Below are 14,395 nucleotides of genomic sequence, written 5' to 3' on the forward strand. Positions count from 1 at the left end.
CATTTTGAAGGTCCAAAATCTCCAGTTCCACGTCTTTTGTTCTTTCTTGAATGAGACTCGCAATTGATGTAGCCATTTCTGTTACCTCTGTTTGGCAAGTAAAGGGATTCACAAGAAAGGCAACTACAGGCTCAATGATGGTGAACTGTTGAAATCTCTTTTCAAATTGTTCCAGAAGTGTTTGAATGTGGAGAACAAATGGTGATGGGTTAAAATCACTGTCACATACCATTTTCTTCATACTTGGGAAATGTACGAGAGACTTCGTCTTCATATGTGACATCCACAAGATCAGTTTTGCTTTGAATGATTTTACAGAACCTATAATTTGAGCCACATGTTTGTCTTTTCCCTGGAGCTCAAGATTGAAAACGTTCAATTTGTCAGTGATGTCGGCAAGAAAAGCCAAGTCCATTAACCAGCTGGAGTCTTCTAGTTGCTCGAAGTTCTGATTTGTGAACTTCAGAAATTCTTTGATCTCTTCACTTAGGCTTAAAAGAAGTGCAAGAACTTTACCTTTGCTCAGCCATCGTACTTCTGTGTGCAAGATAAGATCAGATTGTTTATCATCAACATCTTCCAACAGGGCCTTAAGTCGGTGTTGCAAAGGTTTCGCTCGAATAGAGTTAATTATTTTAATAATGACAGGTTTCAGAGTAGCAGCCGTGTTAGTCTGTATCCGCAAAAAGAACAGGAGTACTTGTGGCACCTTAGAGACTAACAAATTTATTAGAGCATAAGCTTTCGTGGGCTACAACCCACTTCTTCGGATGCATATAGAGTGAAACATATATTGAGGAGATATATATACACACACATACAGAGAGCATGAACAGGTGGGAGTTGTCTTACCAACTCTGAGAGGCCAATTAAGTAAGAGAAAAAAAACTTTTGAAGTGATAATCAAGATGGCTCAGTACAGACAGTTTGATAAGAAGCAAGTGTGAAAATACTTACAAGGGGAGATAGATTCAATGTTTGTAATGGCTCAGCCATTCCCAGTCTTTATTTAATCCTGTGTTGATTGTGTCTAGTTTGCATATCAATTCCAGCTCAGCAGTCTCTCTTTGGAGTCTGTTTTTGAAGTTTTTCTGTCCTCACCCACAACTATTTCACATTTGGGGACAATATATACCTTCAAGTCAGCGGCACTGCTATGGGTACCCGCATGGCCCCACAGTATGCCAACATTTTTATGGCTGACTTAGAACAATGCTTCCTTAGCTCTCGTCCCCTAACGCCCCTACTCTACTTGCGCTACATTGATGACATCTTCATCATCTGGACCCATGGAAAAGAAGACAATGGGGCTGATTTCTGTTCAGCCACAGGCAAACAGCCCAGCAGGAACGGCCACCTCTGCATGTCCCCTTAATAAAATTCCCCTATTTCAACCAGGTGACCATGAATGATATTACTCTCCTGAGGATAACACAGAGAGATAAAGAGGATTTCCGCTCCATCCCCATACACGTTAACAGACTTTTCCAGTAGCTGTACTGGCCGTGAATGCATCCCAAGTCTTCAGGGCAAATTAATCATTAAACACGGTTGCTTTTAAACCATGTATTATATTTACAAAGGTACACTCACCAGAGGTCCCTTCTCCGCCTTCAAGGTCCAGGAGCCCGCCTTGGGTGGGTTGGGAGGGTACTGGCTCCAGGGTGATAAACAGTTCCTGGCTGTCGGGGAAAACGGTTTCTCCACTTGCTTGCTGTGCGCTATCTTCAACCTCCTCCTCGTCATCTTCCTTGTCCCCAAAACCCACATCCCTGTTGCATGAGATTGCATTGACGGAGTCCATGCACAGGGGTGGGGTAGTTGTAGGGGCACCCCCTAGAATGGCATGCAGCTCATCATAGAAGCGATATGTCTGGGGCTCTAACCCGGAGCGGACGTTTGCCTCTCTGGTTCTTTGGTAGGCTTGCCTGAGCTCCTTAAGTTTCATGCGGCACTGCTGCAGGTCCCTGTTATAGCCTCTGTCCTTCATGCCCTTGGAGATTTCTTCAAATATTTGGGCATTTTGTCTTTTTGAACAGAGTTCTGATAGCACCGATTCCACTCCCCATACAGCGATCAGATCCAGTACCTCCCGTTCAGTCTATGCTGGAGCTCTTTTGCCATTCTGGGACTGCATGGTCACCTGTGCTGATGAGCTCGCCACCCTGGGCAAACAGGAAATGAAATTCAAAAGTTCGCGGGGCTTTTCCTGTCTACCTGGCCAGTGCATCTGAGTGGAGAGTGCTGTCCAGAGCGGTCAGAATGGAGCACTCCGGGATAGCTCCCGGAGACCAATACCGTCCACACTACCCCAAATTCGACCCAGCAAGGTCGATTTCAGCGCTAATCCCCTTGTCAGGGAGGAGTACCGAAATTGATTTTAAGAGCCCTTTAAGTCGACAAAAATGGCTTCGTCGCGTGGACGGGTGCAGGGTTAAACCGATCTAACACTGCTAAATTCAACCTAAACTCATAGTGTAGACCAGGGCTGAGTCACCATGTGGACCCTGCTACAGTGGCTGAACACAGTGACTTAGGACTTGCCTACATAGCCCTGCAGTTGGGACTACAGTTATGTGAATTGCAGTGTGCACTAACTGCCCCATGTGGATGCTATTGGTGCAAACTAAGGCCTGGTCTACACTACGTGTTTAGGTCGACTTTAGCAGCGTTAATTCGAATTAAGCCTGGACACATTCACACGACAAAGCCCTTTCTTTCGACTTAAAGGGCCCTTTAAACCGGTTTCTTTACTCCACCTCCGACGAGGGGATTAGCGATAAAATCGGCCTTAGGGGGTCGGAATTGGGGTAGTGTAGACGGAATTCGACGTTATTGGCCTCCGGGAGCTATCCCACAGTGCTTCATTGTGACCGCTCTGGACAGCACTCTCAACTCAGATGCACTGGCCAGGAAGACAGGAAAAGCCCCGCGAACGTTTGAATTTCATTTCCTGTTTGCTCAGCGTGGAGAGCACAGGTGACCACGCAGAGCTCATCAGCACAGGTAACCGTGATGGAGTCCCAGGATCGCAAAAGAGCTCCAGCATGGACAGAACGAGAGGTACGGGATCTGCTCGCCATATGGGGAGATGAATCAGTGCTGGCTGAACTCCGAAGCAGTAAACGAAATGGCAAAATATTAGAAAAGGTCTCCAAGGCCATGAAGGACAGAGGCCATAACAGGGACGCACAGCAGTGCCGCGTGAAAATTAAGGAGCTACGGCAAGCCTACCACAAAGCCAGAGAAGCAAACGGAAGGTCCGGGGCAGAGCCGCAAACATGCCGCTTCTACGCGGAGCTGCATGCCATTCTAGGGGGTGCAGCCACCACTACCCCAACCGTGTGCTATGACTCGCTCACTGGAGAAACACACAGGGAAGCAGGTTCGGGGTACGAGGAAGATGAGGATGGAGATAATGTAGATAGCTCACAGCAGCAAGGAAGCGGAGAAACCGGTTTCCCCAACAGCCAGGATATGTTTATCACCCTGGACCTGGAACCAGTAACCCCCGAACTCACCCAAGGTGTGCTCCCAGACCCTGAGGGCACACAGGGGACCTCTGGTGAGTGTACCTTTGTAAATATTACACATGGTTTAAAAGCAAGCGTGTTTAATGATTAATTTGCCCTGGCAATCGCGGCCAGTACAGCTACTGGTTACCTTGTTCTCTTTAACATAGTCCTATTCAATATGAACTAGTACCTTTTAGTTAGCACCAGCAGCATCCGCACAGGGCAGTTAGAGTGCAACAATTTGGTGTGTTCTGCAAGTCACAGCCCCACAGTTCACACTGCAGCACAGTATAAACATAGCCTTAGGCCTGGTCTACACTGGGAGGGGGTCGATATAAAGTACGCAACTTCAGCTACGGGAATAGCGTAGCTGAAGTCGACATATCTTATTTCGACTTACCTCCCGTCCTCACGGTGTGGGATCAACGGCCGCGGCTCCCTCGTCAACTCCGCTACCGCCGCTCGCCCTGGTGGAGTTCCGGAGTCGACGGGAGTGCGTTCGGGGATCGATATATCGCGTCTAGATGAGACGCGACATATCGATCCCCGATAGATCGATTGCTGCCCGCCGATCCAGCGGGTAGTCTGGTCGTACCCTTAGTGCACAAAAGGGTAGTGGCACTTAGTGCACTGCAAGTTGGGATGTAAGGGCTACCGTCTCTTTGTGGATAAGCTCTAAGGTATGTTGTAGGAGTTCAAAGAGAATGTTTTGATACTTCTAACATATATTGTAGTCAGGAATTTTGGCTTTTATTGAAATCCATTAATAAATATTTGTAAACATTGTAAGGAATGAATTGGTTGAAAGTGTGTCTGCCTGTCAGCCTGAAAAAGGTACTGTAATTTCCATAGGATGTCTACTAAAACAACTGAAAAGTACTGAATTTTTAAAATGATAAACTAAGGAATAATCATTTCATGCATTCGATGTATTTATTCTTCACTCACTTCGCTATCACTACATGCTTCCTCCCCCAGCCCTAACTTTTCCTGTGTTTGTGAAATCTAGCATTGTGATTTAATAAGAACCAAAAATTTCAAAACGAAAGTCCCTGGACTTCTGCAACATCAGAGCTTCATAAGATTGCTTTATAGATAAAAGGAAAAACATTTATTACCTTTGGGGCTGGTGAATATGTGAAGTTTGTGAGTGTCAATGGGCCTTGCTAAATGGTGTAACTTACTTACTTACAACACTCACCAACTAACTTTTTTTTATATTGGATTTTATTACTGCCATAAGGAAATGGCATTTTTAAATCTCCTAGTAATATGATAACTTCACATGTATTTACACACATTTTTAGATGGCATCAAACAGTGAAGAGGCATCCATTGGGCTTTTAATAAAATTCTCAACTTCTATAGCCTCAAGTACCTTTTTCAGTTTCACTGGCATCCACTTAACTGCCAAAGCTTTCCAGTGAAGTGAACATTGTGTCCAAATAGCTTGGAGTGCAATAGTCTGGATTCTAGTCACAAGATCACTGTATTTTCTTCTTATAGCTCTGGCATTCAGTGCCAGTACTAACACAGCAATACCTATCCACTCTAGCTGCAAAAACTGATTGTTGAAAACTTCAGATTTCCCCCACACACACCCATCCTCCCATACCACATCCTCTCAGTGGACAGCAAAACAGGCAGTCCTCACATATGGGTCTTTCCTGTTCATATTGGACAACTATTAAGTTGGGCAGAATAAGATACCATAGTTTCATCCAGTTAGAATTAGCTTTCTTGAGCTCTTTTAAACAGCGGTTTGCCAAATATCTCGAGCCATATCATGAATTTGTCAGCTGACTGAATCACAGGAAAGGGAAATTACTTTTAACTTAAAAAGCTGCAGCAGATTCCAACACAACATTGGTTGAACTTTTTGTCTCAAATATTGTCGTTTCTGTATTTATGAGCCATGGTGGCTTTTACTATCCAGTGACACCAAATAATGGCGCTCAAAGGGTTTTTGTGTTTACAGCATTACTATATGAAATAGTCTTCTGATTTTGTAACCTGGTAACTTTTTGCTTAAATTCAGTGAGTTTCTTTCTTCAAGATGGATGGTTGGTCTCCAAATGGCCCACCTCTTTAATGACTGTATGCATGTTCCAAAATCCTTTGCTAGTTTACTTCAACTCCTTTGAAGTATCAGGGTGGTTGGCAAGCATTCTGTATACATTTTGGTCTAAGTTTGCCAGAGAGAAAAGTAAGGCTGCAAGTGGCCAATCCATAGAAAAAGGAAGAAAGGGTGGGTGGATGGAGCCGTCCTACTCCATTGAATAGGGCAGGAAGGTAATCCAGTTAATTTCCCTTGAAGGAAAAGCTGGTGAGCAAAAAGCAGCTACAGGCCATCTGCATATTCAGCAGGCATGATTTTGTGTTTGTGTTCAGTTCACAGTTTTGAATTTATTTCCACTCTGCTCCTGATGTCTTCTGACCCTCCAATTAGTACCTTGTCCTGTCCCAGAACTCCCTCATTTTGAGACTAGTTAGCATGATTCCATGATCCTCTCCTATGTGTCCCCCAATCCATCATCTCCTGGGCCATTATCACAGTGTCCCCAGTCTCTTTGCTCCCCTCCCCCCAGCTCAGCCCAGCAGCTGGAGTTAAAAGGTGAGGTTGTTTCTAAATATTTATATTTATAAACAGTGCTCTTTATACATGTTTTTTTAAATACCTCTTTATTTCTTTACACTTCTATCCACCTCCAAAAATAGTGGCTGTCACTTCTTAGCAAGACTTACAAACAAAAATGAATTTTGAATTTTTGACCCAGGCCATTTTAGAAAGATGATTGTGTACAGATAGATTTAAAAAAAAAAAATCAGACTTCCCACGAAGACACTTCACTGAAATGAGAAGTAACACACAAAATATCAAGATGTTCCTGTTATTAAATTAGCTGGAGAAGCCTCGAAAACTATGATTATAACAGAATTAGCTTCAACATTAAAATATGCATTATTATGGAGGGGAAGTAGTTTCTCCATAGTAAGTCTGTAAAATAAAACTTCATATGTTAAACCACAGAGTCCATTACATGGATTCATGCAAAAACAAAGTAAAATTGGAGTCTTCATGAACTGCCATTTAAAAAAATAAAACTGCTTTTTATTGTGTAATGTTAAAACTGACAAACTAATAAAAGAACTTTTAGAGTTGATAGGCCATCTGTTCTTTCAGGAGTCTACATATAGCAGGGGTCCAAGATTTTACACATCATATTGTATGTGTTTATAATGGGGTGAATTAAGGAAGAACAGACTGGTCTTAAAAGGCCAGTGTTATGATCATGGTTTTTAAAAAAATATATACATTTATTAGTAACACTTTAAGTGATCAAGCTTAGAGGAACTTTAAGATCAAACTTAAGCTTTATCATGTTGTTCTTTACTTTTTACATTTTTCTCTGCATGGACAATGAACATATTTTAGTTGTATTTCAGGCATGAAAGGCTGACAACACAGCTTAATATTTCAGTCCCGGTAATGGAATGATAATTTAAATTACGCTTTATGCTGGGCTTTGCAAAAGAATTGATTGAAACACTTTTGTCACAAACTTTGTAAAAGAGTTCTCAAATAATAAAATTTGTGTGTGTGTGTGTGTGTGTGTGAGTAATATGTAAAACCTAAATTTTAGGCCAAATTTTACCTGATTGTTTTTTAAGTGTGAATTTCCTGGCTTTTGTTGTTAAATGCATTGAGTGGAGTATTATCTTATTTTACGAAGTAGTGCTTTATTTTGAATTTTACTCTTAATTTTGTTAAACTCAACTAATGGTGAAAAGACTCGTTATGAAAAATGGCTTTTGTGTAATAGGTTCACAAATAACTTTATATTTGTTACGTGCTTCATCTGCAAATGAATTAGGACTTTTTTACACTGATAAAGAAATGCAATTTATCAAATTGGCTAACTTTCATTTTTTAAATTAAACTCTGTTTTCTGAAGTGTACCATTCACCTTTCCTCCATTTTCTTTGACTGTTTGTTTTTCTGTGTTTTGGTTTAGGAGGGTCCTAATAGTCTGATTAATGAAGAAGAATTCTTTGATGCTGTTGAAGCTGCTCTTGACAGACAAGATAAAATAGAAGAACAGGTATTGATAGTACTAAATGTTTTAAGAGGCAATTGTGTTCCTACTTTTAAAAAATACCATACTTCAATCTAGGATCTTTGTCTGTCTTTTATGGTCCAAATTCTCTCCTGGGATACATTCACAGAACTCATGTTAACTGGTAGGAATTTGCTCACAGGTATGTGCACAGAAGTTTGACTGTTAGAATTTGTATAGTAAAATATTTATGTATTTATAGCACCTGGGAGTCCTTGTTATGGACAAGGACCCCATTGTGTTGGGCATTGTACAAACAGAACAAAAAGAGAGTTCTTCAAGTGCTTGCTCATGTAGATTCCATTCTAAGTGTGTGCGCGTCCACATGTGTGGCTGTCAGTGATTTTTGCCTTAGCAGTACCCATAGGGCTGGCTGTAGTGCCCTCTAGAGTGCCTCGTTCATGCCGTGGTATATCAGGCTCTGCTGGCCAGTGACCTCTCAGTTCCTTGATGGAGTCCCCGCTCCATCTGACTTACGAGCGCTCTATGCAGGCTGCACCAAGTACTTGGGCTTCCATGTGCAGTGGGCCGGCGCCGAAGGAGGAGGCAAAGCGTTCACCGGCACTGAGCAAGAAGGCCCAAGGGTCATCCGGTAGAGGGACCAGGCCTGTCTGCCAGCCTTCTCCGGAGCAATGCTAGCATGCCTCTTCAGCTGGGGCTCTTAGGGTATGTCTACACTTCGGGATTAATCCGAATTTATATAATTCGAATTTTGGAAACAGATTGTATAAAGTCGAATGTATGCGGCCACACTAAGCACATTAATTCGGCAGTGTGCGTCCATGTACCGGGGCTAGCGTCGATTTCCAGAGCGTTGCACTGTGGGTAGCTATCCCATAGCTAAACCATAGTTCCCGCAGTCTCCTCCGCCCATTGGAATTCTGGGTTGACATCCCAATGCCTGATGGGGCCAAAAACATTGTCGCAGGTGGTTCTGGGTACATCCTCCCCCTTCTCCAGGGAAGCAACAGCAGACAACGGTTTCGCGCCTTTTTCCTGGGTGAACAGTGCAGACGCCATACCACGGCAAGCATGGAGCCCGCTCAGCTCAAGACAGCAGTCATGAACATTGTAAACACCTCGCGCGTTATCATGCAGTTTATGCTGAACCAGAACCTGCAACCCCAGGCGGCGAGGAGTAGGCTACGGCAGCGTGGCAGCGAGAGTGATGAGGACATGGACATGGAATTCTATCAAACCGCTGGCCCTGGTGCTTTAGAGATCATGCTGTTAATGGGGCAGGTTACAGCCGTGGAACGCCGATTCTGGGCCCTGGAAACAAGCACAGACTGGTGGGACCGCATAGTGTTGCAGGTGTGGGATGATTCCCAGTGGCTGCGAAACTTCTGCATGCGTAAGGGCACTTTCATGGAACTTTGACTTGCTTTCCCCTGCCCTGAAGCACCAGAATACCAAGATGAGAGCAGCCTTCACAGTTGAGAAGCGAGTGGCGATAGCCCTGTGGAAGCTTGCAACGCCAGACAGCTACCGGTCAGTCGGGAATCAATTTGGAGTTGGCAAATCTACCGTGGGGGCTGCTGTGATGCAAGTAGCCAAAGCAATCACTGAGGTACTGCTACGAAAGGTAGTGACTCTGGGAAATGTGCAGGTCATAGTGGATGGCTTTGCTGCAATGGGATTCCCTAACTGTGGTGGGGCGATAGATGGAACCCATATCCCTATCTTGGCACCGGAGCACCAGGGTACCCAGTACATAAACCGCAAGGGGTACTTTTCAATGGTGCTGCAAGCACTTGTGGATCACAAGGGACGTTTCACCAACATCAACGTGGACTGGCCGGGAAGGGTTCATGACGCTCGCATCTTCAGGAACACTACTCTGTTTAAACGGCTGCAGCAAGAGACTTACTTCCTGGACCAGAAAATAACCGTTGGGGATGTTGAAATGCCTATAGTTATCCTTGGGAACCCAGCCTACCCCTTAATGCCATGGCTTATGAAGCCATACACAGGCAGCCTGGACAGGAGTCAGGAGCTGTTCAACTACAGGCTGAGCAAGTGCAGAATGGTGGTAGAATGTGCATTTGGCCGTTTAAAAGGTCGCTGGCGATCGTTACTGACTCGCTCAGACCTCAGCCAAACCAATATCCCCATTGTTATTGCTGCTTGCTGTGTGCTCCACAGTCTCTGTGAGAGTAAGGGGGAGACCTTTATGGCGGGGTGGGAGGCTGAGGCAAATCGCCTGGCTGCTGATTATGCGCAGCCAGACACCAGGGTGATTAGAAGATCACACCAGGAAGCACTGCGCATCAGAGAAGCTTTGAAAAGCAGTTTCATGACTGGCCAGGCTACGGTGTGAAAGTTCTGTTCGTCGAAAACCCGCCCCCTTGATTGACTCATTCCCTGTAAGCAAACCACCCTCCCCCCTTAAATCACAGCTTGCTTTTAAAGGAAATAAAGTCACTATCGTTTAAAAATCATGTATTCTTTATTAATTGATTATAAACATAGGGAGAGAACCGACAAGGTAACCTGGGTGAGGTTTGGGAGGAGGATAGGAGGGAAGTAAAAGGCCACTGAAAAAATTCAATATAATGACAGCCTTTTGGTTGGGCTGTCCACTGGGGTGGAGTGGGAGGGTGCACGGAGCCCTCCTCCCCTCCCCCACGTTCTTACACGTCTGGGTGAGGAGGCTATGGAACATGGTGAGGGGGGAGGGAGGTGCTGCAGCGGCACTCTGTTATCCTGCCGTTCCTGAAGCTCCACCAGACGCCGGAGCATGTCCGTTTGATCACGCAGCAGCCCCAGCGTTGCAGCCTGCCACCTCTCATCTCGAGCGTCCCTCATGACCTCACGTTCACTGGCATCTTTCCTGTACTTAGATACCGTGTCCTTCCACTCATTCAAATGAGCTCTTTCATTGCGGGTGCATTCCATTATTTCCGAGAACGTCTCGTCTTGCGTCCTCTTTCTCCACCGCCTTATCTGAGATAGCCTTCGGGATGGAGGAGGGAGGCTTGAAAAATTTGCAGCTGCTGGAGGGATGAAAAAAAGGAGAGACGTTTTTAAAATGATACATTTTACAGAACAATGCTTATACTCTTTCATGGTGAACAACACTATTCATATTACATAGCACATGTGATTTCAGTACAAGGTCGCATTTTCCATCTTAATATTGAGTGCCTGTGGCTTTGGTGTTAGAGATCACAGACGCGGGTCCGGGCAACAGAATTCGGCTTGCATGCGGCCATGATAAGCCATTGTCCTTCGGCTTCTGCGCCCTCCTTTCCCACATACCAAGCAAAGCCCATTGACTGCTGCGGTTTTCCTGTTAACCTCCAGCAGCAGAAAACAAACTAACCCCCTCCCCCCCCCCCCACCCACCCGCCATGAATTATCTAGGATGAGCGCTGTACCCCTCCCCCCACCGCGTGGCTGGTATCAGGGAAGATCCCTACTAGCCAAAGGTGAAAAGCCCACCACCCCCCCCCCCCCCCCCCCCCCCGCTTGGCTAACTGCAGGGAAGGATTTCTTTTCAGTCACAGGCAAACAGCCCAGTAGGAACGGCCACCTCTGTCTTCTTAATTAAATTCCCGTATTTCAACCAGGTTACTATGAGCGATATCACTCTCCTGAGGATTACACAGCGAGATAAAGAACGGATGTTGCTTGAATGCCAGCAAACACCGGGACCATACGCTGCCAGGCTTTGTCATGCAATACCAAATTACTTGCTACTAGCATGGCGTGGTCAAGTGTCCTACCATGGAGGACGGAATAAGGCTGCACTGCCCAGAAACCTTCTGCAAAGGCTTTTGGAGTACCTCCAGGAGAGCTTCATGGAGATGTCCCTGGAGGATTTCCGCTCCATCCCCAGACACGTTAACAGACTTTTCCAGTAGCTGTACTGGCCACGAATGCATCCCAAGTCCTCAGGGCAAATTAATCATTACAAAACGCTTGCTTTTAAACCATGTTTTATATTTTAAAAGGTAAACTCACCTGAGGTCCCTTCCATGGGGTCATGGTCTTGGGTACTGGCTTGGGAGGGTACTTCAGTCAGGCTGAGAAAAAGATCCTGGCTGTTGGGGAGAACGGAGTGCTGTGTGCTCTCCGCAAGCTCGTCGTCCTCCTTTTCCCTGTCCGCAGAATCCTCAGGTGTGGCTGATGAGATTACCCCCGCCTCGGAATCCACGGTCAGAGGTGGGGTAGTGGTGGCGGCCCCCCCTAGAATTGCATGCAGCTCAGCGTAGAAGTGGCATGTCTGTGGCTCTGACCCGGAGCGACCGTTTGCCTCCTTTGATTTCTGATAGGCTTGTCTGAGCTCCTTGACTTTCACGCGGCACTGATCTGAGTCCCTATTGTGGCCTCTCTCCATCATGCCCTTGGAGATTTTTTCAAAAGTTTTGGCATTTCGTTTTTTCAAACAAAGTTCTGCTAGCACTGAATCCTCTCCCCATATAGCGATCAGATCCAGTACCTCCCGTACGGTCCATGGTGGTGCTCTTTTTTGATTATCGGCCTGCATGGTTATCTGTGCTGATGAGCTCTCTGTGGTCACCTATGCTCTCCTGTGCTGGGCAAACAGAAAATGAAATTCAAATGCTCGTGGGGCTTTTCTTGTCTACCTGGCCAGTGCATCCGAGTTCAGATTGCTGTCCAGAGCGGTCACAATGGTGCACTGTGGGATAGCTCCCGGAGGCCAATACCATCGAATTGCGGCCACACTAACCCTAATTTGAAATGACAATATCGATTTTGGCGCTACTCCGCTCGTCGGGGAGGAGTACAGAAATCGATTTTAAGAGCCCTCTATTTCGAAATAAATGGCTTCGTTGTGTGGACGGGTGCAGGGTTAATTCGATTTAACGCATCTTCTCATCCTTGAACTATTGGCTAGACTCCAAGTCAGTGCTGCGGGGAGTTCACTTTGTGTCCCCATCACCGTCGCTCACCCTGGTCTCAGATGCATCAGACCTGGTCTGGGGAGCCCACCTGGGTGAGTGCAGCACTGGATGCAGCACAACTTAGCTCTTCATATCAATGTCAGGGCAGTGCACCTGGCCTGTCAGGCGTTTTTGCCCCACATAGAAGGCAAGGTGGTACAGGTCCTCACGGACAACATGGCCGTGATATATTACATCAACATTACATCAGGTCATTGACCATGTGTCAAGAAGCGCTCAGCCTCTGGGATCTTTGCGTGCAGAATGCCATCCAGCTGATGGCCACTCACTTAGCTAGAACCAGGAACGTCCTGCCAGATCGCCTCAGCAAGGCCTTCTCCTCTCGCCACGAGTGGTCCCTCCATCCGGAGGTGGTCAACCTGATCTTCCAATGGTGGGGGACTCCTCAGGTGGACCTGTTTGCATCTAGGCAGAACAGGAAGTGCCACGTATTTTGCTCTGCATTCAGGAAGGCATCTGACAGGGAGCCCTTGTTCCCGCCAGGGGATAAGGGCTCCCTGTCAGATGCCTTCCTGATCCCGAAGTCGGGAGTGCTGATCTGCGCTTTTCTGCCAGTGCTGCTTATCCACAGAGTCCTGCTAAAGGTGAAGCAAGACAGAGCGTGAGTCATTCTCATTGCCCTGGCATGGCCTCGCCAGCACTGGTTTAGCATGCTGCTGAGTCTTTCAGTGGCCAACCCACTGCAGTTACCTCTCCGTCTGGATCTGCTATCCCAGAACCACGGCAATCTGCTGCAACCGAACCTGGCGTCGCTGCACCTGATGACGTGGCTGCTCCGTGGCTCCGTCAGGCCAGAGAATTTCGTCTTGGATCACGGCGTGCATCCGCCACTGCTACGGGCTGAGGAAAGTGCCCCTGTCAGTGACTGTGACGGCTCATTCCACTAGAGTGCAGGCATCTTCATCGGCCTTCCTGGCACAGGTGCTGATCCAAGAAATCTGTTGGGCCGCCACCTGGTTGTCCGTCCATACATTCACGTCGCACTATGCACTGACTCAGCAGGTGCGAGACGACACTGGCTTTGGCAGAGCTGTACTACACGCTGTACAAGGGTGAACTCTGAGCCCACCTCCATTGATACTGCTTGCTAGTCACCTAGAATGGAATGGACATGAGCAAGCACTCAAAGAACTAAAAACTACCTTTCGTAACTGTTATTCAAGATGTGTTGCTCATGTCCATTCCATTACCCTCCCTCCTGCCCCTCTTTCGGAGTTGTCGGAAAGAAGGAACCGAGAGGGCGTGGGCTGGCAGCGCCTGATATACCGTGGCATGAACGCAGCACTCTAGAGGGCACTACAGCCGGTCCTACGGGTACTGCTAAAGCAAAAATCTCCAGCCGCGCACGTGGGCGCATGCACACCTAGAATGGCATGGACATGAGCAACACATCTCAAAGAACAACAGTTACGAAAGGTAGGTAACCGTTTTTTCTAGACAAATTGGAGGATTGGACCAAAAGAAATCTAAGGTTCAACAAGGACAAGTGCAGAGTCCTGCACTTAGGATGGAAGAATCCGATGCACAGCTACAGGCTGGGGACCAACTGGCTAAGCAGCAGTTTTCCAGAAAAGGAACTGGGGATTACAGTGGATGAGAAGCTGGATATAAGTCAACAATGTGCCCTTGTTGCCAAGAAGGCTAATGGCATATTGGGCTGCATTAGTAGGAGTATTGCCAGCAAATTGAGGGAAGTGATTATTCCCCTCTATTTGGCACCGGTGAAGCCACATCTGAAGTACTGAGTCCAGTGTTGGACTCCCCACTACAGAAAGTATGTGGACAAATTGGAGAGAGTCCAGCGGAGGGCAACGAAAATGATCAGGTGGCT

At 46.4% G+C, this 14,395-nt stretch overlaps 1 protein-coding gene across 1 annotated transcript in view; it reads left to right on the forward strand.

Moving 5' to 3' along the window:
- Positions 1-14,395, forward strand: part of CERT1 (ceramide transporter 1) — a 169,860-nt gene that overhangs the window by 121,695 nt on the left and 33,770 nt on the right. Inside the window, exon 9 of the mRNA XM_024194127.2 lies at positions 7,532-7,618. Coding sequence (XP_024049895.1) covers positions 7,532-7,618 — 87 coding nt within the window. The remainder of the gene's footprint in view (positions 1-7,531; positions 7,619-14,395) is intronic.

The sequence above is a fragment of the Terrapene carolina genome, unplaced genomic scaffold (genome assembly GCF_002925995.2).
Source record: "Terrapene carolina triunguis isolate 2854851 unplaced genomic scaffold, T_m_triunguis-2.0 Scaffold69, whole genome shotgun sequence".
NCBI classification, from domain to species: Eukaryota; Metazoa; Chordata; order Testudines; family Emydidae; genus Terrapene; species Terrapene triunguis.